Source organism: Ptychodera flava, chromosome 11, assembly GCF_041260155.1.
Source record: "Ptychodera flava strain L36383 chromosome 11, AS_Pfla_20210202, whole genome shotgun sequence".
NCBI classification, from domain to species: Eukaryota; Metazoa; Hemichordata; class Enteropneusta; family Ptychoderidae; genus Ptychodera; species Ptychodera flava.
Genome location: NC_091938.1, coordinates 446,965 through 472,191, shown reverse-complemented (window position 1 = coordinate 472,191; position 25,227 = coordinate 446,965). Strand labels below are relative to the sequence as shown.

At 36.2% G+C, this 25,227-nt stretch overlaps 1 protein-coding gene across 2 annotated transcripts in view; it reads left to right on the top strand.

The window, feature by feature from the left end:
- Positions 1-25,227, top strand: part of LOC139143202 (transmembrane protein 196-like) — an 81,858-nt gene that overhangs the window by 19,973 nt on the left and 36,658 nt on the right. The window contains exons 1-2 of one of the 2 annotated variants that reach the window (XM_070713343.1): positions 21,932-22,382; positions 22,580-22,795. In XM_070713343.1, coding sequence (XP_070569444.1) covers positions 22,649-22,795 — 147 coding nt within the window. In that variant the 5' untranslated portion in view covers positions 21,932-22,382; positions 22,580-22,648. Of the gene's footprint in view, positions 1-21,931; positions 22,383-22,579; positions 22,796-25,227 lie in introns of those variants that run through there. The other variant, XM_070713344.1, reaches the window with a different exon arrangement.

Sequence of the window (25,227 nt, the reverse complement as noted above, 5' to 3'; positions counted from 1 at the left end):
GGGGGCACTTGCTCAGAGAAGTGGTTGGGGTGTGCGACCGCACGTAAATACCCGGGCAAATTTTAGACCTAAAATCTCGTTATTTTAAGACCCCATTTTAGACCTTTATGACTTTGACCCAGGTCAAAAGCCCGGGTCGGCACAGTGTCGGTAGAAATAAATCTGTTCACATCGAACGTTGCAAAAACTGATCAGAATGTGAGAGGTTTGTGTCGGGGTCCACACGGAATTGAGTATCGGATAAAATTCATAAAAATGAGATATGACATTAAAATAATGGTACAATAATCATATCCTTTCAATGTAGAACGGTCTTTGAGACATTTGGTATTTACAATATTACGTCAGAGTATCCTGAACCAATAATAATGTGTGGTTGAATTTAATAATAGTAAATAAACTTTGTTATTATTTCTTTAGTCGCAGGACAGGTCAAGAGCATTTATTTGCAAGTTATGTCCAATTTTTTGGGTAAATTAATGATAATCCTATCATTGAAGACAAATGTATCTTCGTCTGTCATAAATACATACGTTCATCAACATCTAAATTAGACTAAACTTCACATTTCTTTTTTTTCTTTTTTTTCTTTAATCTCGAACCAACAGGTTGCCCCAATAACAGGTTCGTTTGAAAAAATAAAAATGTTACAAAAACGAAAAATATATAACAGTTACAACGTAAACAAACAGACAGGAGAATTCACATAAGAAAAAAAAAAACAGCAATAAAGCGAAAGATACACAGAAATACATCCAGATAAAAGTAATTATTCAGAAAAAAGGATCTTACATAATCCATGACGAAAATTACTGAAATTATTAAAAATATCTAAATTTTGCTTGTTACAGATAGAATTAAAATATGTCTGAGATCGTGATAAAAATGAGTGTTTCAAGATATTCGTACGTGCTGACACTGGTCTAAAAAGAACAGCACGACGCAATGTAAAAGCAGGAACGTTAAAATGAATCTGTGCAAGAACATCTGGTACACTATAAACTGAGTGAAGGATTTTATAAAGAAAAAGAGTGTCTAAAAAATTTCGCCTGTTCTCCAATGTGGGAAGGCGAAATTCATAACATAGGTTACTATACAGAGCCCTTGAGTAAGCCATCGATGAACGGAAACAAGATACTTGATAAATTTATTTTGACTCTTTCTAATTTCTTTATTAAATATAATTGATGTGGGGACCAGATGGGTGAGCAGCATTCACGTGGCTTCTGACGTAGGAGACATACAATGTTTTTAAAACTTTGATGCTATTAAAATATTTACAAGAACGCTTGATAATCCAAGCATTTTAAAAGCCTTTGAAACAACATTCAGAAAAAGGATCTTACATAATCCATGACGAAAATTACTGAAATTATTAAAAATATCTAAATTTTGCTTGTTACAGATAGAATTAAAATATGTCTGAGATCGTGATAAAATGAGTGTTTCAAGATATTCGTACGTGCTGACACTGGTCTAAAAAGAACAGCACGACGCAATGTAAAAGCAGGAACGTTAAAATGAATCTGTGCAAGAACATCTGGTACACTATAAACTGAGTGAAGGATTTTATAAAGAAAAAGAGTGTCTAAAAATTTTCGCCTGTTCTCCAATGTGGGAAGGCGAAATTCATAACATAGGTTACTATACAGAGCCCTTGATTAAGCCATCGATGAACGGAAACAAAGATACTTGATAAATTTTATTTGGACTCTTTCTAATTTCTTTATTAAATATAATTGATGTGGGGACCAGATGGGTGAGCAGCATTCAACGTGGCTTCTGACGTAGGAGACATACAATGTTTTTAAAACTTTGATGCTATTAAAATATTTACAAGAACGCTTGATAAATCCAAGCATTTTAAAAGCCTTTGAAACAACATGGTTAATCCAAAAGATACCCTATGTCAGATACTAATCTCATTGGTTACCAAATTTCTTTGACGAAATGGTGATAGCAAAGTTTTACTAAAAACGTCTCATTTATTGAAGTATTTTTTTTAAAATTAATCCAGTCACTTTTATAAAACTTTGCACAAAGATAAAAAAATGAGTGAATTCGAAGAGCGAACAACACTTTATTGTATCGATTTTAGTGTTGAAATAAATTCACAAACTGCATAGAAATTTTGATAGGCAGGCTAAATCGTCAAGGTGTGACAGGGCCTTTAAGAGTAGTGAAATAATGCTGACCTTCAAGTTGCGCTTTTGCACTAATCCAGTACATTCATTGAATCGAAGTTCACTGACAAAATACAGTGGTCACTGCATTTTACGACTAATTGAAACAATAACGAAGGAGAATCTAAAAATCCGTAATATGAAGAAATGAAAAATCTTTTATCCTTATCCATCAAACATTTTATCTAAAAGCATGTAAAGCTTGCGAAAAGCAATTTGCGAAATAACTCTAGCGTAAAAAGTTGATTTGTTATGCATCAATGGATTAATAAGGTACATGTCACTAGAGAAGTGAAGCATCACAGAAAAGCTTGACCTCCAGTCACTTTATTTTTTATTCCCTAAATTACATAAAATAGATAAAATGGGCATCTTTACTCTGATAACTTTTGTTAGTAAGGAAACCAATAAAAGTAGAACAAGAACATCGGAAACAAAAAATGTATGTGTAAATTTCTCATAGTCTAGTGAGAATACGTCGCTGCATATGTATCTGTAATAATCTACAGCAAGATTCGTTGATTCAGTTGAATAGTAGAATGTGATAGCAAATAAAACAACTACACGTATCTCCCAATTCACTGAGTACTTGCCCATTGCAAGTGACAGCTTTTAATTACTTTTCTGTTATTCCAAATCTTGATGAAAGATACGCCCATGACACGGTTCAGATTGTGTCTCTGTTTAAAAAGAAGTGATACAGATTTAACTATTTAAAACAAAGAGCTGTCAAAGCGATATAAAACGTACTTTTACACCAATTTCCTCCACCGTCGAATGGTTCTCTTTGCACATTGACGGCATAATTGACGGCATAGTTGGCGAAGAGAGCTTTGGAGCATGTGTTGAGATCACGTTTTCCACGCTGAATTACAGCCATTCACTACCGAAATAAACAGTGCTGAACATCCAAACGTACTGAACTCACGAGCTACTTCAAGACGCTCAAAATTTACGGTATGTCATTACATCCCGCAAGTAGCACAAACAAACACCTATCCATCTTCAGACAATAATCTCTCTGTCTGTCTCTCTGTATTGCTATGTCTCTATCTGCCTCTGTCTCGCTGTCTTCCTCTGTCTCATTCTTGATAAAGGTCAAAGAGTTAAAACTCTTGACGTGAACTGAATCTGGTTTCCATGTAAGGACGGAGCAGTACATACAAATAATGCTAATTTGAAGAGCATGGTTACACATGCAAACTTTGGGATGCTTATGTTAGATGCACGGTGCAGACTTCTTTCAAATCCCTACAGTACAAGCTACTTTCATTGAAAACTAGTGAGTTCTAAATCTCACCATCATAAAGGTTATATTTCAGGATGGCTGATAGTGGGGGTCAACTTGTACTGTGCGATAAGTACAATAGTATGTTGTTGCTACTTTGTCTAAATGCAATGGTTTAGTAGTAGATGTACTCATAAATGGCTTAAGAGACATGAAAACAGTAACGCATATCGAATTGAGTAGAAGTATCAACAAGATGGTACACAACACTTCAGGAGAGGTTATATTTTCTATGAAAGAGCTTTCGAATGCTTTCAGATCGAATTTTCACCCTTCAGATTCTAGAAATTGACTTTACGACATTGTCTAATCACAAGATATACAAAACACTGCTGACAGTACAGAAGAAGACCAGTGCTAAATTACAAATAACAACGATAAGATGGACAAGCTGACGTTGCCATTGTTACCCGGTCATGGTCATCCGATTGTTACATCACATTATTATATACCTACGTTGGGAATTGTGTTACGATTGTGTTGTTGTTGTTGTTGTTGTTGTTGTTGTTGTTGTGTTTTGTTTTGTTTTTCCTGCAACATGCAGGCAGGGACAAACTAACATTGAATTGTAAGCGCAACACTATGAGACAGAATTGACCAGAATGGCTAGTTCAGTGTAAACTCTCTATTTCAAGTACTTGCGAGCCCGTAAAATGACACATGCTTTCTTTGAAATCACCAAAGACTTGATAAAATTTACAACTACTCTTATCAAGTGGACAGGCTAGGCACGCGCACATTATAACATCATGAGTACAGCATGCAGTGCGGTCTGAACAGTTGCACCAAGCCAGAGTTCGTATAGCAGTGCGTAGCGAACGCTTGCACTGAGCCTGAGATTTGTCACTTGAATGGAGCGTTCAGGAAAAAAGCTCCCTGATTTGTTCATTGTCAACCAAAAAGGCGCCCCCTACCTGATAGTGATTTATGATTGGCTAGGAATTTCTTAAAGAAGCATTTGCTCTATGCTTGAACATTCCTTTGGTGTACACATGCCCCTGTTGTTGATATATCGGGACTAAAATACAGCATAGCCAACCAAACTAAATTTATCGAGAGAGACATCGACTGTTTTATCGTCAAAATAATGTAACTTATCATGAATGAATTGATATATGATTCGCTGCGACTAAACATTTAATAATTAATGGGCATAGATTTTCAGGTTCTTCACATCGACAATGAAGGCACAAGGCGGCTTCTTCCAGTAATAGTTTTGATGTTTGTGACATGTTCAGATGTTCTACAGTAGTTTAACGCTGACTGCAGAAGAATCAAGAGGCCATAATCCAAGGCACTGCTGCCGCTGTAGTGGGATTCAGGAAAGACCGCCGCAGGGATAATGAGGAACCTCAGGGAAAGCCACTGAAAAAGTTTAATTCCAAAACAAACAGATAAGTTCACGCTACGCTCATCTGAGTGAACTTACTGTTGTAGATGACTTTACTTGGTACAATGCACGCCTAATAGGGTGGCCAAGCCATTTTTTTATCTTGTTTATACACACAGTTTAAAATGGATTTTTAGTAAGAATGGGGTAAAAGAAGAAAAATAAAAAAAAAATTATGCAAATAGCTGTATCCAATCAAAAGTTATGAATTTTTAAAGCAATAAAAATGCCATTTTTTCGCGGACAATTTTCGGCAAATTTTAAAATTATTTCAATGAATGCCGATTCCTTCAAGTTTGGCAACCCATAATTTTTTATTTACTTCACATGGAATCATTAAACTATGTGTCTTGTGCACAGATTTACCCAATATTACGGAAAAATCAAGATTTGACTGATGCACAGTCTTGGATTTTGAAACTTTGAGTGTTGAAAATTGAAAATATTTTGTCTGACTTGGTCAAAATTGCGGCGGCACCCACCGCGCCGTACCATCGAAAAATGGATGTATTTTATGTTTTTATGAATTTTGAATTCACATAACTTAAAAACTAGAGCTCACAATACAATGAAATTTTGTCACAATGTTATTTAATAACACTCAATTCTAACAAATCAATTTAAACAGCCAATTGTCTTTTAATGCAGTTCATTTTCAGCCATGAAATTGTAAGAAATAGCTGTCCCTAACTTCAGCCTCAGGCAGGCTGTCAATGGTGTGTCAGTGTGACTAGTCGACTGCCTTCCGCCGCCATCTTGAGTCACACTGTACTGAGGTCTATGAATGAACACGATTTTGTTTTTATGATTCGTACTTGTGCTCGTGGACAGATTTTCGTCATATTTCACAGAAATGTTGGAATGATGTTTAAAAAGAGCATGCTACAAGTTTTATGGCAAAAATATGTATCTAAATGGGAAAAATCTACACCGAATTTACCGTACTCACTTTACCTCTTGTTTGCTGGCTAAAATTCCCAGAATATAACAAAAACTCACCACTACATGTAAATGGGATGGTCTGCCACTTCCTGGCCAAGTTTCACAGTTCTATGACAGCGTGCACAGGGCCCGAAAGCAGTTCCGTTGCGAAATAGGTATTGACAGGATTCAGAAGTGCGTGCCATGCATGAGCGGCGACCGCTCGAGCGCTGTGGCTGGTCAGTACAAAGTGGCATTTTTGGAGAGGAAAAACACTATTTTTCTATCGTTTTTCTTCAGTTTTTTAATGAAACCTGCCTCATACATCGATTTTAATTGGAAATATCCATTTTTTCAGTAACTGAGCTACTTATTTTCAGCAAAAATGGCGTTTAAAATTTCACGAAAATCAAATTTCACTTTCAGTGTGCGTGAGTTGCGTAATATGTCGCAACATTTTAGCTTAACTTTGGCCACCCTACGCCTAAACAATAAAGAATTGGTAATAAACAAGTGCGGCGCCCGTTTAATAATCATTCTGTTGATATTTAAACGTTCAGCCACAAACAGAGGTTGGTAATATGCATATGCATACGCAACAGTAAGTTTATCTACATGAACTAATTGTAGTTTGAAAGTAAAATCATGAAAATAATGTCAAAAGTTGCAGCTATTGTTTCTTTAATATTAATTTCATAGTACATTTTCATACAACGTGCCGGCTGCGACGTTTGTAGTGCAATTTTCCTTTTTGCATTACACTTGCATGAAAGACGGAAACTACAGAAGGTAAAATCTCCGCCGTTACCATAGCAATGTCTGTCCGATATATCTACGCCAAATGCAACGAAGGCTTTATCCAATAACCAACACATAGTCGATTTTGAACGAAGGTATCATATCGATTCGTGATTGTAAAATCTGTAAAAGGGGTGTGAAGGTATTTGTCTGTATAGTCGATGTATCTTGCCTCCTTGTATTTACTGTCCGGCTGTTCAAATATATATATAGCTCTGTGTCGATTTGCAGACACGAGATTATTCATGTTTGCGATATCGTCCATGAAACTTTAATGTTGGACAAACTGTCGACAAAGAAAGGCGTTTTCATTGAAAACTTTGTTGATTTTGGAAGATCAGATTTACACTTGCATAGTGACCGTTGGTTTACATGCATATGATACCGCCCTCACTCGAGTCACAAGCTTGAAAGGTAAGCTGGTGCACCGCTGACTACGAACCATAATAGGCTACATTACTGCCAGTAAGGGAGTCAAAGAGTCTCAACTCAGCCCAGGTTTTCCCTACGAGTGAGTTTGGTGATCGGTGAATTTCCTCAACCAGGTTTTACATGTCTACAAGTCCCACAGCTTGAGGTTACGTTAGCATGCGTGTGAGAATACACCAGGGATATGCTTGGTTATGGCACGAATTCTTTTGATTGCTTCTCAAATTTATAAATCATAATCAAAACAACTGAACTCTAGATTAAGGTTAAGTACTACGAATAACGTCAAAATTAGGTTGTGGTGTCATTTTCTTGAAACTTTGCACAAATATTCTTGGAAGTTGTGCAAGTGCAAAATGAAATAAAAAATAGGGTCACCGCGCTCGTTTCCATGGAAACGGACGTTAAAATGGCGTCGTTAGAAATAATATAAATGATATTATTCACTTAAACTGAAGAAAGCAATTATAAAACGCTTAGCAAATGAGTTAATTTTAATAAATACAAAGACTTAAGATTCATATCTATCGAATGTATAGCTTTTATGATGTTTGTAAAGAAATTTTAACATAAGTATCGATTACAAAATGACGATATCGAAATTATATCACTACATAATTTTCAAACTTTCTTCCTGTAGCTTTGAATGGTGTCATTTTGACCAAACTTGGCGAATAAAATCCTGACATAATACCATTTAGTTTACACTTTTAATAAAAGGGTGTCACCACGCTACTTTTTACAATATCTCCAGGTGAATGGGTAATGTGCGCCATGTAAATGGGAGAGAAATGTTAATTTTTCGCTCATATTGAATAAAAACCAGCTTCCTAGGGGGTCAAAATATGACAAGGTTATAGGTCACATGTATTTCTAAGAGACTGGGTCAAAAAATTAGGTAAAAGCGCAACTTCAACAATGACAGGTGATGTTAAATACATGGTCTACAAAATAACCCATTTGCGGCAGGCTGGAGTTAAATCTGCGCAGAAACGTTCTAAAGCGTGTGCGCGTCCGAATTCGTCGCCCTTTACCTGAACTCTAGATTAAGTTTGTTACAACTTTTGCTGAACGCCATCACAATGTCAATAATCTTCCAATGATGTGAACGCATTCAAGAAGAGCTTTTACATTTTTAATTCAAAAATTATTCATCAGCTAGTGTTTGACAAATGCTAAATCTTCGTGTTATTTTTTTTCACAGTTAATTAATGACAATCAATGCAAAAACCAAACTAAACATAATAGTATCTCCTTGCCACAACATTTGTGCATCGTACAGATATTATGCATTTTATGAAAGCTTGATCGAACAACAAACCATTTATCTTTAGTCTCTGATTTACAACTGTTCGCAGAAGTTTCAAAGTTTGGTTTACACATCACAGAGGAAAACCCAATGTTTGTTTGTGCGTTGTCCTCCAACGAAATATCGGACACATATTGCGGCCAGAAGACCAGGTAGTCGGGTCGAAAGGTACGGTTCCCATCATGCACCCATGGATATATCAGGGATGTAACCGCAAAATGAACTAACATTGCAGTTATATAATTGACGCCATCTTGAATGTCAAACTCTGAATATTGAAAGTTGTGTTCGAATGAAAATTTCACAAATTTATGATACTAACAAAGCTTCTGATGTCCTTTATCTGTCAAATGACGTCATCAAATTAGGTCAATGTTAATTTATATCAACGTACTCTATACTGAAATGAATTATTTTGAAGAAAATTGATCAAAGTTAATTAGTAGTCAGATAAGATCAGTAAAAGTCGAGGGGCAAATGTCGTTAAGTTTGGATTTACGATTCTGCTACCTGTCACAGAGGAACGAGACAAAATTGACGAGAAGGATTAAGCAGGCGTTATGTCCCTCAGGGGAGGATGTTTTGCTTGCAACGTAAATGACTAGAAAATTAAATTACAAATGTTTGCATAATCCTATTCTACTAATATCCTATCATTACATCAGCATCGAACACAAGTTGTCTGATCCATTGCAATTTTGTTCCCTTCATCCAACCTTTGAACAAAAGCCACAGATATAGGATAGTTGGTTGTAAAAATAGTTTTCACTCTGCTTGATGAGCGAGCCTACTTGAACGGAAAAGAATAATAAACAGAATAATTTTACATTACGTGATCGAGCAGCTAAATATTTATGCAACATTTTATTTATATTTTTGTCATTGAAGGATCAATTAGTGCAAACAAATATGAGCAATAAAAATCATTTATCAAAAGACTAGTTTTATTGTTATAACCTGTTAAAAACATTTTGCATCCTTTTAGAGAATAAAATAGGGTCTCATGTTCCATGTATAATGAATTTGAACAAATTATGTGAGTATTTCATCAATCGCTGTATTTCTTTATGAAAACAAATTACCTGTACGCCATCATACATAATTCTTAAAGCAATCATACTCTGCCTATTTTGTTTAAAGGGAACGGTTGAAATGGTTCAAATGATACAACAGTTTGATTTTACACTCTGAATTTCATTATTTTCACAAACTTATAAAAATTTCATATTTATCTACCAATAATTTCTCATTTTTGTATATATCAATGTCTTTTTGTTGAATAATACATTGATGAAATAAAATTTAGGATCATCAGACTACCTTGTGTATAATATGAAATAAGTATCCACCGCTGTGCAACCCTCACCCACAGATATTTCATTTCGGTACTTACATTATTGTTAGACTTACATTATTGTTAGATATTTCATTTCGGCACTTACATTATTGTTAGTTTTTTCATAAAGATAATAGCTATTGTTTCATAAGCTGCAACTATCATTTTGCAGTCCTTAAAAGAAGAAAAAAAGGCATATTTACAACTCGTTGTGCCTGAATACCAGGTCTCCTTCAGATGTAGCGTAATTACCCATGATGCATTGCCGCATGCTGTATGTTCAAACAGAAATGTTGCTGACAAGTATGCACATTGGTACGTTTGTAAGTTTTAGACTCAGTGCACACTAGCGACGATGGCTGCTTGTTGCTGGGTGTTTACCATTACGTCATGTTTGCAAATGTGAACTAACAATCTCTGTTGATCGTTAGAGATGGAGAATTATTCTTTTGATGACTCTTCAAGTTGAGCAATAGTCCTCAACGGCGCCATAACACTTCAGACAAAGTCAGTGCTTACAGTTTGTTGGTTGCTTTTTTGTTTTTTACGCCAAGAAATATTGAAACAATCCATTAACTCCAATAATACCACTGAATGATGTAAGGATGTTCAGTAAAACGCTGCCTTTCTGTATACCTCTTTTCAACTAGCTAGATTGAGACGGACAACAAGTTGTAATTGTTTACTTTATCTTTGTTGTCAGTAAACGAAGCTGAAGGTGTCTCTTCTCGACCATATTCTGAATACTTTTCAAGATGGCGATCAACTGAATCCATGCCAAGCGTGGAAGGGGTTGGGGATAGATTTTCTCCTGCATGATACACAAAATCTGTGTAGTTCATCTGTATGCCATGATTCAAATATTTCACACCTACAAAATCCTTGATTAGGGTCTTGCTCATGAGAAAATCTCTACAGAGCAGGTGCCTGTCATTGTGATGTTATTTACTTACCTCCAGCCACAGACAAATAGAAAGACTGTCTCTCTATTTGTCTGATGACCAGCTAAACTCTGATTTACGGCTACAAACCCTTGCTTACTAGCCAAGCGTGACCGGTATATTTTGTTCTGCCTTGTATACAATTTTGTGCGATTAAGTATTCATTTGCACGCGTTATACAAAATTCACACATATAAACACCTTGATTGCAGGTCATCTCCAAACATCTGTCTTGGCCCCTGAGATCCGTACACAACAAATACCAGCATTGTGATGCTTATTGTTTACCTCTAGCAAGTATAGAGCGGACAAAATCTAGTTTTTCTCATGTATCGTCTTACGTCACTAATTAAGTTAAAATTTACGAAAATGATTTCCGTTCAAATAGCGACTTTGCCTCCTTGATTGGCAAAGGTAACGACAGCAAAACTGCTGAACAGTCGATTGGCAGATTCAAGCGCATATCATATTACAGAACTTGGTTTGTTTCTTATTCCACTGAATATCCTGAGGTTTCCGTTGCTTTTCGTTGTAGAAGTATTTTAGAGTAACTATGACTACAAAGTATATATATAAGTTCAGTTAGCCTTTGGATACACGTCATAATGTCGTTGAGAACAGCGGCTGGTACCACAACCATAGAAGTGATATCTATGGTACAATAGAGCAAAGTTCTTCCTGCAACGATTGTAAGTTGCAATTCATTTGTAAAAATATTACAACCCAGAACAAGCTGACTTCCATGCAAAGACAAATCACTAAGTTTACTGAGCAATGATTAATAGAATACAAGGATAAACTTCACAGTGCCGACATTTTCAGTTATTTTTTCCACGTAACCGTATTATGTCAAGTCGTGCAAAGACTTAAATTCTCCAGATAGTTCATTTTATTGAGGAACGTTGCCGAACAGGATCGTGACTGCAGTATTACAGAAGATATTGTATACACTCACGGTCACAAGTCAATACAATCGTGAGTAGCCGGATCACAAAATGGAGACCCATTAATATAGAACGTAGCTTAAATCAACCCTAGGCAATATGACGTCATTGGAAATATTTGTCTGTCGAAAATGGCGGACTTTTTCTGCAATTTCCAATTTGATTTTCTGAGACGCACAAGCCCTCAAATAGCTTTACACACAAAACCAAGTGAACGATATGTAAATATTCATTGTTATCTGAATAACGTGTTTTCACTTTGTCCTCTTTCCCCATTGAGTAAGTATCTTTTTATCGTTACAAATCTAGACTCTACCTGAGGGCGGAGAAGTACTACCATCTGTTCTCTTACCCAGACAGGAACAATCTTTAGGCCTGTTCAATCTGGCTCTGAGTAGTTTTGCCTTCAGTATTGTGAATTCTGATTGAGATTACCTGCAGACATAATCAGATATATACAATCTAAAATTTGTTTTGTCAGGAAAAAGGTAGAGGTTGAGTTTTTTTCTAGTTTACATGACTCTAGGCTACAATCACAAGCTTCAAATTGCATTGCTGAGCTAACTATAATTTAGCTAATCAGCTGGCTATCTCTGCCTAGCTTGTGATCAAGTAATTTCGTTTACCAAATCATCGAGCTCAGGTAGACAAGGCAAGCAGTAAAACATTCTCTTTTCGTTTCTCTTTTTGTCTTTTTGTTTTGAATTGTAAGCTGATTGCTCAAACTTTCATTCAAAGTGTAAGAAGATCAAACAGCACAACCACAAAAAAAGCTGATCACGGAAATATTGAATAAATTGTAATAAATAAGATTAACCGGTAAATATAACGTTATTTCCTCTCATGTTGTCAGTTGCGATTTTGGTAACAGCCATGGAGACAGCCGAGGAGGCGTAGACAATCAGTTAATTTTCTATCAGTACTACGAGGAATATGAGATCAAATAGTAGGCAAACTACTTAAAAGTAATATCATCATATGTAAGTTTTACGTTGTGTTTAAATTCATTTGGTGCCCTCAGGTCTCTTTAATTTTTTATTGGATATGCCGAGTCAGCCTATATCAACATAGAATGTTCAATAAAAGATAAACATCAGTAAATACTACATTAAGACTTGCTTTCCGAAAATAGCAGTCAGAGCAAAGTCACCAAATTATTGCTTTTCGAACTGGGAATGTACAGTGTAATCACGGTTCCTGTTTTTTTTCATTCGTTTCAGAATTTTCCTTGAAGGCAAAAATGGCCTTTGGTATAATTTGGGATAAATCTGTTTTCCATCAACCATCTGATTTGATGTTATTCTTGATGTCGCAGCATAGAGACTGATGACTAGCATGGCAATAATTGAACTTAATCTCCGTGTCTCCTTACTCAGGCTTGTCATTCTATTCCTAATTACTATTGCTAAGGTTTCGACCTACTGATAACACGGTTAATGGTTTATTTGCAGACCTGCTGTGATAGTCGTATCACTGAAGTGTCTTCCCGAATGTAATGACGTCATACTAGTTCCCTTTACAGGTAAAACTTTTCCACTTGAAAGCATTGGCGACTAGATTCAATAACTTCCTCTTTCCAGTCACCCTTGAAGTCATCACAACAAAATCAACATTCCAGGTTTCTCTAAGAACCACAAGTCTAATGCACTGAGAGTGAAAGTATGCGCCATACTCAGGGAGATGTTAGATAGAATAATTTCACTGACACAGTATGGTTTCTGTCGAATAGTGTATCTTTACGTCCTTCTCAGTATCGTAACCATGAATGCATTTAGAGAGTATCATCACAGCGCATTGCAAATATCACAGTCGAGTTGATGTTGTGTCTCACCATTCAGTTTTGGACTTAAAGATGTCGTGTTCTACCTATCAAATATCAACCAGTTTGTGTGGAATGTTATTGCATACATCGTAAGTGTTTTAACATTCATTAACGCTGTACAATGCGCAGCCATGATTCAACTGAGTACCAATGCGCAGCCATGATTCAACTGAGTACCAATGCGCAGCCATGTGAGTACCAATGCGCAGCCATGATTCAACTGAGATGAAGATAAAAGCGTTTATAAATTTCGTCGAATTAAAGCAAATAGATTATACGCTCTATACGATATATGGCAGGAAACCATTCATTGTTAGCATAAAGTTTCCAGTGTACACGGCCACCCACCCACCCACCCCTCTTTTCATGAGAAAGTTTGAATACTTCACTCACTTTCAAAGAGCTCATTAACATTTTAACAGTACTGAATGGACAGAAGGCTATTGCATACCTTAATGCGTATAATTTTATATATCATGGATATAAGTAAACCAGGTTTTAAAAAATGGACATGGCGTACATCCGGGATACTTAGCGGGTAATGCCATCACACATTGAGATGTACGTGGTACAATAGAGTCGCATCCCTAACGTTGTACATACCACTTCGGCTCTCAAACCTTGCTTTATGAATTGACATCATGCAATCTATGTGTTAGTATTGTATGAAACGTTTTTCATCAGGCTGAGAAATATTTTAGCCAACAATTTCTCGAATAATTTGATTATGATTTTTAAGTTTAGCGGTGATGTCAGTTATTTCATCGTTTGTTGAATCATAGAAATAAGACATTTACACGATATCGATTATTTTGTGTGGTTGTGTACAAACTAGCACTATAAAAACTTCGCTCAATTTGCATATACCGGCATAATAGATTCTGTCAAGCTTTCATAGTTTCAACATCAACGGTCAAGGTTTGGGTGTAGTTAAGTGTCACTATTGTGGCCATATTCATCTGGTCAATAGATTTCTCAGTCACTTTTACATGTTCGGGCTTTGTCTCTGTTTAGATATATTTCCCGTTCTCATTAACAAAGCGGTCTCTACTCTGTTCCATTTGAAGTCGGTTCTATGCCCACTTTCATGTTTTATCCGAGTCATCATTGCTTAAGGTGGTATGAACACCTAAATATTCCTTAATTCTATATTCTCTTGTCACACCATTAGCTACTCAAGTCAACCGTTCCGTAGTGAATACGTTTCTTTATCTGGCGTGTATTTCATTAGACCGAAACAAATCGGTTTATGAGTTAGCCATTGTCTGATTTTAATAGAGTTGTGCGGCGATGACGTACTTTATGGTGAATGCAGTCGGTGTTTCAAAGGCCATACTCTCCTGAAAGAAAAATGAATGAAATGGAAAACTATTCTATAATGGTGGTCACGTGAAACAAAGTCTTGACAACTGTCGAAGCTGTTACTACTGAATTCGCACATGAACTCTTTTTATAAAACGTGAAATTCTAAAAATATAAGGAGAATTCCAGTCAGAGCAGACTCTAATACAACTGAGGATTCCATAAGAATACCATAGGAGCATACTGTGCTGAAGGCAATGTTAGTTTTAAAGGTTGATTTAGTGCTTTTGCCAATTCTGAACACCATTAATAAGTTAATTAGTTCATGATCATGGAATACCGACTATATTTTCAAATGAAGTATTTTATTACATTTGTCAACGTTAGAGAAATCAGTGAATTCAAAGAAATTGCTCACACCATGAAGCGCAGACAGTGGAGAGGTCATGGAAAGGTCACGTTGAGAATTGACGGAGACGAGAGAAAATGACGGCGGGGAAGAAATTGTGACGAGAGATAGAAATATGAAAGATGAAACCATAGAAAAATCATGACAAAGTTGCAACATCTACTTGTGATCGGTATGTTGGGTTGAAAGGTCATCACCATGGTAACTCGTTGGCCGGGACAAATCATCGAGAAGTACGTGATGTCACGTCAGAAATGAATATTTCTCGGCAGGTTAACGTATCCTGAGAAACATTCCAGAAAGTAGTTTAGAAAAGCAACAAAATGAAGTCAATAAGGAAATTATAATTCCTGACGGAAAAGAATTCAAGAGAAACAAGTCGTACAATACATTTACGATTTTTTTGACTGAGCTGTTTGCTAATTGCAAGAATTGTCGTTTCCTGGTCATTAAGTTTTATACTCTAAGTGCATTTTCTTTTCAAGGCACCTGGCATTGCTTCCTGAAAACAAACTATCCTGGCATTGTTACCTGCAGATAAACTAATATTATATAGGGCTCAGCCCTTGGTGTCGCGCCAGGGGTTAAGATTGGCAATGTTATTTGTATTGATTCATGATAAAATGTAATTAATTGTTACTTCATAAACGTTTATATGACAACTATGCCCAGTTTCCCTCTGATGAAAGCAGTTCACGTACGGTACACGACGTCAAACCCTGCAGCAGTGCAGGTATAGATTTTCTGTAACGTGTAAAATTTTGGACAAAAATTGGCAATTTTTACAATGATAACAGCCTATTGCGTTAAACAAGGGGCGTATTATGCAATCATTATCATTGCAATGGTAACCGCACTGCCCACCTTCCACTTGCAAGCTGAAAACTATAGCGTTCCGTCTAAAAACTGGCAATTTTTGAATCTAATTATTGACACAGGAGGCGCTTTTCTAAATTCAATCCCAGCATTCTTTGTGTATGCCCCCGTTCATAGGCACGACAGTTTTCTCCCTTTATCTATATTATCGATATTTTGTATCAGCGCCAAGGTGCATAATAACATTTACTGGCTAATAAAAGGTATATTTTATAAATGGCATGTTATATAATAGTAATTTGTTTTGTATTTGTTTATTTACGAGTACTCAAAAAAAAACATGGCGGCGCCCATGAAAGAAGGGTACACTTCCGGTTACTCGCATACTATATTATGAATAAGCGCTTGCGTAGTCAGTAAGCCGCTGGCGCGACTATTATCTACCTTTTCATTTTCCTCTCTCCTTCACTTTTGTCAATCTATTATTGTTTCGTCATTCGATTTGGTGGAATAATTGATCGTTTGTCCATGTGCATGACATTTCATATTCACTGTCTAGTGTACCCGTCATGGTGGTCGTAATTATTCTAATTACTTTTTGTATCAAAATGGACGGTATGATGCCAACTGATGAATTCAACGATAAACATAAAAGCTTATATGATTTAATTTTGTTATTAATTCATGATTTAATGTCTTTAATTTCTTCTGTGAGACATTCATTCCAATGTCGTGGTTGCGTGTAACTATGACAACAATATCAGAGGTAGTAAAGTGGAGAGTCATTGGAATGTTACCTAGCCCTTCATCATCTGTTATAAGACTTACTTCACTGACAATATAACTAAAAGCAGTTCACCTTGAACCCCACAAGTAAACGAGCTTACCATCTGTGTCTTGTTAAATTAACAAAATCTGTGGCAAAGCTATGATAGCAGGCGTGTGTGGCAAAGCTATGATGGTAGGTATCTGTGTGAAACTCTGTGACAAAACTGTGATGGTAGGTATCTGTGTGAAACTCTGTGACAAAGCTATGATGGTAGGTATCTGTGTGAAACTCTGTGACAAAACTGTGATGGTAGGTATCTGTGTGAAACTCTGTGACAAAACTATGATGGTAGGTATCTGTGTGAAACTCTGTGACAAAACTATGATGGTAGGTATCTGTGTGAAACTCTTTGGCAAAGCTATGATGGTAGGTCTCTGTGTGAAACTCTGTGACAAAGCTATGATGGTAGGTGTCTGTATGAAAGTCGGAAAATTGAGAAATGACAGGACATGTAATGATAAAGTACAGTAAACGGCTTTCATCAGCTTTATGCCATGAAACAGAACCCTTTCTAGGCCAGTCTCTTTTCAGAGTCTGACTTCCTTTGATTGTGAAATACTGAATAATCGATGAGAGGACAACTTCCGCTTTAATAATGTATCAATCAAAAGGAAATGGCCACTGCTGTTTGCTGAAATGCAGCCGCTATCATGTTTCAGTAGATATTAGATTCCGGAGTAGAATAACTGAACCAAATTACCACAAGCCATTAGAAGAACAGATTCTAATGCCATATAATAGAAGCAGGCAGTAGATTGGAATAGCGCCATTTGTTCTGATATTGATATTGATAATAGAATAAACAATGCTAAAAGTCGTGCATATTCAACGGAATAAGAAAGTCAATATTGTTCCCATGAATGAATAGCTTCTCAGTGTTTAATGAATATTATTTTATGCTAAAGGTAACTACATTAATTTTTCACCAAATTTCATTACAAAGAGCTTCAATATCTGATCTCTTTACATTATTATTGCTTTTTGCGACGCAATATGACTTTTTCTGTTCCTGTCAAGGACTTGTTATAACATCAGCAAAAGAACACCTAATAATTTACAAGTATGACAAATTGTCCATTTTAATCAAAATTGTTCAATTTGTATTATTTACTCGTTTGATGTTCCTGCAAAGTTACTTTTGGATTCATTTTGCATCGACTGAATCAACTGCCCTGACAAGAATCACAATCTGGAAGAGTTGTGTAAACGTTCCCAGATGAAGATTATCAATAAAAGTGTAGATGGCAATAACTATTTTAGTTAAGTAATGAAAATTATAGGTTTGTTTGTCATCTGAAGTCTCTTACAAAATTCATGCGATAAAATGGTTGAATTTTCCATTTCAATTGTAAGCAAAAAAAGCTCCAGCTATCGACATGAAAACAACAAAACAAAGCGACATGAAAACAACAAAACAAATCGACATGAAAACAACAAAACAAATCGACATGAAAACAACAAAACAAGTCGACATGAAAACAACAAAACAGAACTGTTTGGATGCAGTAATTCTAGAAAAAAATGACGATGATACATTCATTGTACAGTAATACACAGTGTTTATATTTCATGTATTATTATACACAGTCACTGTCACTTTCAGTCATGCGTAGGACACTGTTCACGATTTCATCTTTACTTTTTTTATGCGAACGGGAAACAAGGTCGGCCGCTGTTCGAAAGAGACGCCGACTAGGATGAGAAACAACGTGGCTGGTCTAAACAGACGCGGGCGAGGATGAGAAACCTCGCTTTAATTTGTCTACGTTAATATCAATCAATGTGTCCGTCCAACAAGACACTGACGGCTATATGAATTCCTATATTCGATGCAATTTTCAACATAGCAGGAAAAACTTGAGGAATAATCCAACGTGCAGCGTTTTGGAAAGACCACCCATTTAAATTCACTTCATTTTCATTGCAAGAGTGCCCTTGAATTAAACAGAAAAAAAAAACTTGACAATTGTTTTCATTGCTTGTTCGTTGTACAATATTTTGAAATTTACTATAGCAACCTACATTTTTTTTCAAAATCAACTAATTTTTACGTTAATGTTCGTTTTCAAGGGACTTCGGAAAACATTGACCCTCGTTTCTGGAAGGTCTGTGTGGAAAATTAGTCCAACGACCTTCAAAAACACTATGGAGAAGCAAGCTGATAGAATACCTTGGACCGCCAGAACATGGCCTTCAATCAATGAGAAGAGCAATTTGCAATTAATTTACAAATTCAGCCCACCATGCTGTGATGTAAATGTAGTCAGTGTTACCGACAATCAGCACTCCGTTCAAAAAAGAGCTTTGAAAAGACTTTCGAGGTCAAACATATCGGATTTAAAGTCCATTACGCGATCTTTGTCTATTATTAATGGCCACAGCCTGGGGAACGCCATCTTCAGAAAATTACGCTACATTTTTATGCGCAGTAATGGCTCCAAAATGCTTCGTTATATCGTCACATCTTCATCCCAGGACTTGACAAGGACAGTGCTATGACGATGAAAAATTAACTTTTCTTGACGAAATCAAAGTAAAGTGTGTTATTTTATTTCACTCAAAACTTGTATCAAAACATCGAACTGAGATCTTGTAAAATGGGTGGACTTCTATTGCATCGAAACATCTACAGTGTTCATTTTTCGCAAACCTACTATTTGGATACTCTATCTTTAAGATATGTGTGATTCAAACCCTTGTTAAGTCTCTACTTTGCTTACATTGAAACCAATTTGTCTAGATATATTTATAAGAGACAGATGAGATCGCGTAGAATGAGTTCATACTCGTTAATTAAAGCAATTACAGGAAAGTTGAAAGACAATGAATAATGCACCGATATTAAAGTGTCGATGAAACTACTGTCGATGCAATGCTGTTTGAATGTGAATTTCTTCCAATTTCATTGCAGAACATTTCAAAGAAGATCAAAGACATGCAAAGGCTGCTGGGGTTTTTATCTCAATGTATGGCATAATTTAAACATTAGACACAAAACTAAGAGGGACCCTGACATATAAGTGCGGAAACAGACCTGAATTATAAGGCATGAATATTTAACATATGACTTGTGTATTAGGCGTGGCAAATTGCTATTTTCAGTTCAATGTGCCAGAAACACTCATTGCGCATCGTCTATTCACATGTCCCGGATGTTAATTTCCGACAATTACGCATGCAAGTTTCTATTAAAAAACATTAAGTGACATTTGAGATGGCGATACGTTACTTTTATACAAGATCAGTGGCTTCAACCTCGTTCCAGGAATAATTAAGTGTCCTAAACTCTGGATCGAGGTTGGTTACTGTGAAACCATTTGCCAGATGTCACAGAATTGGCATTTCGGTTTATTTATAAGTGTTCCTAAGTACAGATTATGGATCATTTACACCTTTCTGTGCATACTAATCCATGCTTTGTATCTCCAGAAATGGGAATACAAAAATCAGTCATGGTCCATTTACTCTGTGATAAATTGACAACCGTAGTATCGATGACACAGTGTTACTTTAATACCCCGTGCACCCATCCATTATGTAAATACATGTATTCTCGCAAGGACGGAACATTGCGTGACTTGTCGTATACATTCGACAGTCTAGTCAATAAACTACTCAAACATCAAATTTATTGTCGTTATTATTAAATATAATATTTACAATGCTAATCTTTCTTCTCCTGGGATATAAACTTGAACTTGGCCAATGAAGGCAATGAAGTGGTCTGTAGCAGTGATCTGTATACGCTAGAGGCATAAATCTGAAGAACACGGAGACATCTGTGTGGTAGAAATCGGTGCTTGCCTGAGGATACCTTTAATGGTGAATAAATACAAAGATACCCCTTAAGATAATGCTAAGTTGTACTACTTCGCAAGAGCCATTATCCATTAATTTTAAATAATTGTATTTCGGATACATTAGAACATGTACTCACTTGTAAAAAGTAGTCAAAAATCTGAAGATCAAAATTTAGAAAATCACGAGAAACTTCACAAGAGAAAATGCGATAGGATTCAAAGTACTCATATGGAAATATCAGATATCCGGATGAGTCGTTCCTTAGCGTAAAATTATGATTGGATGGCGCAATTTATAGCTTTATTACAATGTTATCTAGAAAGTACCACTCTGAGTTATATCTATCATATATCGAATTCATTTTCCTCGATATCATTCGGTAAAGGTGAGGAATAATGTCAAGCAATTATCAGAATAGTTACTTTACATTTACCTGATGCACTGACTTTTTACACTGAGTTAGGTCATAGGTCACTATCGGCTGGAAGTCCTCTCCCTTCAAAAGCAATCTCGTTTTCACAATCTTCAAATTATTATTTTACTCTGCTGACTGATGTCTCGCTGTATGTCAAAGAATCGTCAGCTGACGCTGAGAAAATCCCAGAAACCTCATTGAGTATAAATTATCACACAAGTCATGTTCAGACGAGGCGTGTAAAGTATTGAAAGTGTTGTTGTCTGATTACTTTCCAACCTCGTAAGGAAGTATGGAATCTCGATCAAATAGCCTGGAGAGATTGTTAGTGAGAAGCTAATGTTAACAACAAATGAATGAACTGAAAGTGTTGATCCGGCCCTAGATGTAGCCTTCTTACGTTGATTTTACAATAAACTATTCAAGTCGAATTCTTAACAAACATATAGCAAACAACTATCGAACTGTTTATAATACGTAGCAACACTAGCCACGCACGAAGCAGACACAGATAATGCTGGGTGGTTTATCCCTCAGCACTCACTGGTTCAAGTGATTCTTGTCGAAAGCTGTCGATTATTCCATCAAATATTGAAATGCATCGATTTTTCGGCAGGTTTTGCCTTCGCCATACGAATCATACCAGAAATATACCATGTCATGTCATTTGTGTAAAAGCGATTCTGTTTAATTTTGTAAAGTTGTGACACGAATGAGATTTTACTAATCTCTCTGATATTAAGCTTGCGAAAAGTCAACAACACAATTATATAAAATTACGATACGTTGAATACACTGGGGCCGGGGTAGCCCGACCCACAAAATGGTTTAACTATTGTCATAAATGGCCTTTGAAACACGTCCAAAATACACCGTTACCATGACACTGCCAATGTACGGAACTGTTACAATTCGAGTTTCGATCGTCAACAGATACACGTTCCTAATTCAGTTGAATGGTGGCGTTGCTGCCATATCGATTTTGTTTTAATATTACAGCAGCAAATAAAAGAGAGGCTTGAAAAGCAGCGGTATGATCATTGCAATGCTATCCACAATGCTTGCTAACACTCCGTATAGCGAGAGCATTCTCGTACCCACCGAAACCACATCAGCATTTCATTTGGAGTTACGTCACAGAGTATAAACTGCCATCTATAGGGTCATCTACGCAATCGCAGACCACTTTTGCGGACGTTGATACGAGTTCAGAGAACATTGGCTGATGTCAGATGTTTGCACGGAACGAGGGAATTTAAAAGCGGAATTGGCAGTCGTAATAATCGGCTGTATACTTTATAAGAGCGTGATTTCTACATTGAATGTAATACGTGTAAAGTGAAGCCGAGAGCAGGCAGAGTGGAATTCTCACGGGCGTCGAGCAGTGCGGTGTCACCGACAAGCAGCATTTTACTATACACTATATCGTCCTTTCGCAAAATTGTAAAGGTACTCATATTTTTATTGTTAAAGTTGCCTGCATTTTCAGAGAAATACAGACACCTATTCATGTGGAATTATTTATCTTTGTCGACGCAGACATGTTAGACGATATAAATGGCAACGAGGTTAGACCTCAGCTTTGGTGCAAACGTTGCAAGTGAATTGTACGACATTAATGCGTCATTTTTATTTCTCTTCGGCAGAACTAATCTGAGGATGACCTGGTGACCAGATTTCTGGGCTGTGAGACAGTGTGAAGTCAATATTTGGAGATGTATTCTGTGTTAATTATTCTCGCTGTGTTGGCCGTATTTCATATTTTACTTGGTATTATATCGTTCGGAGTAGGGGCTATATCGTCATCCAGGGCTGTCATGTGGTTAGCCCACACCATCTCACCGGTATGGAGCGGAGCTTGTGTAAGTAGGAGGTGTTTTTTCACTTGACGGGGATTTTTTAATTTAATCTCCGTTTTCTATTTATAGGTTTCCATTCCTGGGTTAATACGGAAGCCACAAATGTCACAAAGGGTCGTATTACCTATACAGTAGTGTGCTCCAGGAATTCAAAGCGCCGGTTGCAAGATCCTATATCGTGCAAATTTTACAAATACAGACCCAATAGTACCGATCACTGATCATTAAGCATATCAAGAATTGTGAAATTCTTGGAGCACATATTTCTCCAAACTAAAACCAGGACCAGAATTTCATTATGTTACCTGCTAGATTATGTGCGGAACAATTCGTTGTTAAATCACGTTTGAAAACCGCTAATTCAGTTGTTGGCATCAATTTGGCTTGAGCGAATATACTGAAAATAGAATACTTGTTAGTTTTTCTGATCAAATGAATATGTTGACATTGTATTTGAATAGTCATTAGCATATCTGACTTTCCCTTTTGAAGACAGAGCAAAGATCACCCAGTATAATAATCGCTCAAGGTTCATCGTTCGAGGCTGTCCATTTCAGTGTGACGCTTTTCGCACCAATTTGATTCTGAGTTCGTTCTTGTATCAGGGCAAATGCAATTAATTTCTGTGCCAGGAAATGCTTAAATTGAAGGCGTAGGAAATCCACGTCGACACATTCATTAAGGGCCCGATATCATTGATTTATGAAGGTTATGCTTGCTGCTGCTACGAGGATCAGCATTTCAATACAAATCAGATCGGTATCCTCTTTCTTGTGTGTGTCCATCGAAACAACAAATTTACAATTTGCGTTCAAACTAACATCTATGGCAACTAAACTGTCACCGAGACAACCCCGACATGACTTCTTAACCAATTTCATGACACCTGTGATGAAAAATAATGTAAAAACGGTCCGATGTTAATACCACGTATTTCACAGCAGCGAAATGAAAAATCTAAAATTTAGCGTAGAGCGCCTAAGAAGTGGCTGGCGACGGGCAGTGGCTTCAAAGCATTTTAATGAAAGCAATGGTAACTGTGCAGGAAGGACGTACATTGATAGCATTTATTGGTGTGTTTGTGATAAGTCAGTAAAGTGACTTGCATTTCCATGTATCATTTAATGTCGTTGTATGGTGTTAGTTCGGTAACAAGGTTCTGATGCAAGTAGAGTTGATTGCAGTGATCCAAAACGTCATCGCTACAAAGATTATTACTTCAAACACGACAACAACAACTCAACAATTCTAGCAAAACTAGTGGAATAGCAATTTTTACAGAGTAAGATATATACTTTAAACAGTTTGGATGAAACTTAAGTTATTCAGTTCAGGAACAGCTTTTCCATATTTTAATTTCAATTTTCAATTGTCACAAGTCGGATTGTAAAATCACAATCTTATCTTATGATATCAAAGGAGGCAAATAATAAACGTTTCTTAAGACCAGATAGTCAAAATCGAAGCAAGCATATCTTCTGCTTGTTTTATTTGTTCAAAGTTGACTGTCAAGATATTGCTAATCTCAAGAATTTTCAATGAAACATTCCCTCAAGAAAGTAAACAGTAGATAAACCAGATATGAACTGAATATGCTCACGTGTTTTACAACAGGTTCATTAATAGTTGTACGCTTCACTGAACAATGAGATATATGTTATCACTATATGTAGCAGGTTTTTTTTAAACTTCGCACAGTACTCTCAGAGTTTAATCACTAATTACAAAACTTTATTTAATATGCGAATGAGCTGTCAATTAACTTGACACTGCTCAATGCTTTATGGGACAATGAGATATCCATCAGATCAACATTTGCAGCACGTTTTATTTAATTTAATGCTGTAATTTTAGAGTAATGTCACTTATTACAAAATGCATTAAATATGCAAATAAACCCCGCATTAACTTGACACTGTTCAATGATTCATAGCACAATTAAATATTTATCAAGTCAATATCTGTAGCACGTTTCACCAAATTTTAGTGCCGAAATTTCAGAGTTATATACCTAAGTACAAAGTTTATTAAATATGCAAATGAACCCTTAATTAACTTTATACTACTAAATGCTTTACAACACAGTTAGATATCTGTCATATCAGTATGTGCAGCAGTTTTCATCACATTTGATGCAGTTATTTCGGAGTTTAATGACTAATTATAAGACTTCATTGAATATGCAAATGAGCTAATTATTAACTTGACACTGCTCAATGCTTCTCAGTACAATTGAATATTTATCAGATCAACATCTATAGAAAGTTTCATCAAATTTAATGCTTTAATTTTGGAGTAAAATCACTAATAACAAAGTTCATTAAATATGCAAATGAACCCTTAATTAACTTCACACAACTAAATGCTCTACACAACAATTAGATATCTGTCGGATCAGTATCTGCAGCAGATTTCAGCACATTTGGTGCAGTTAT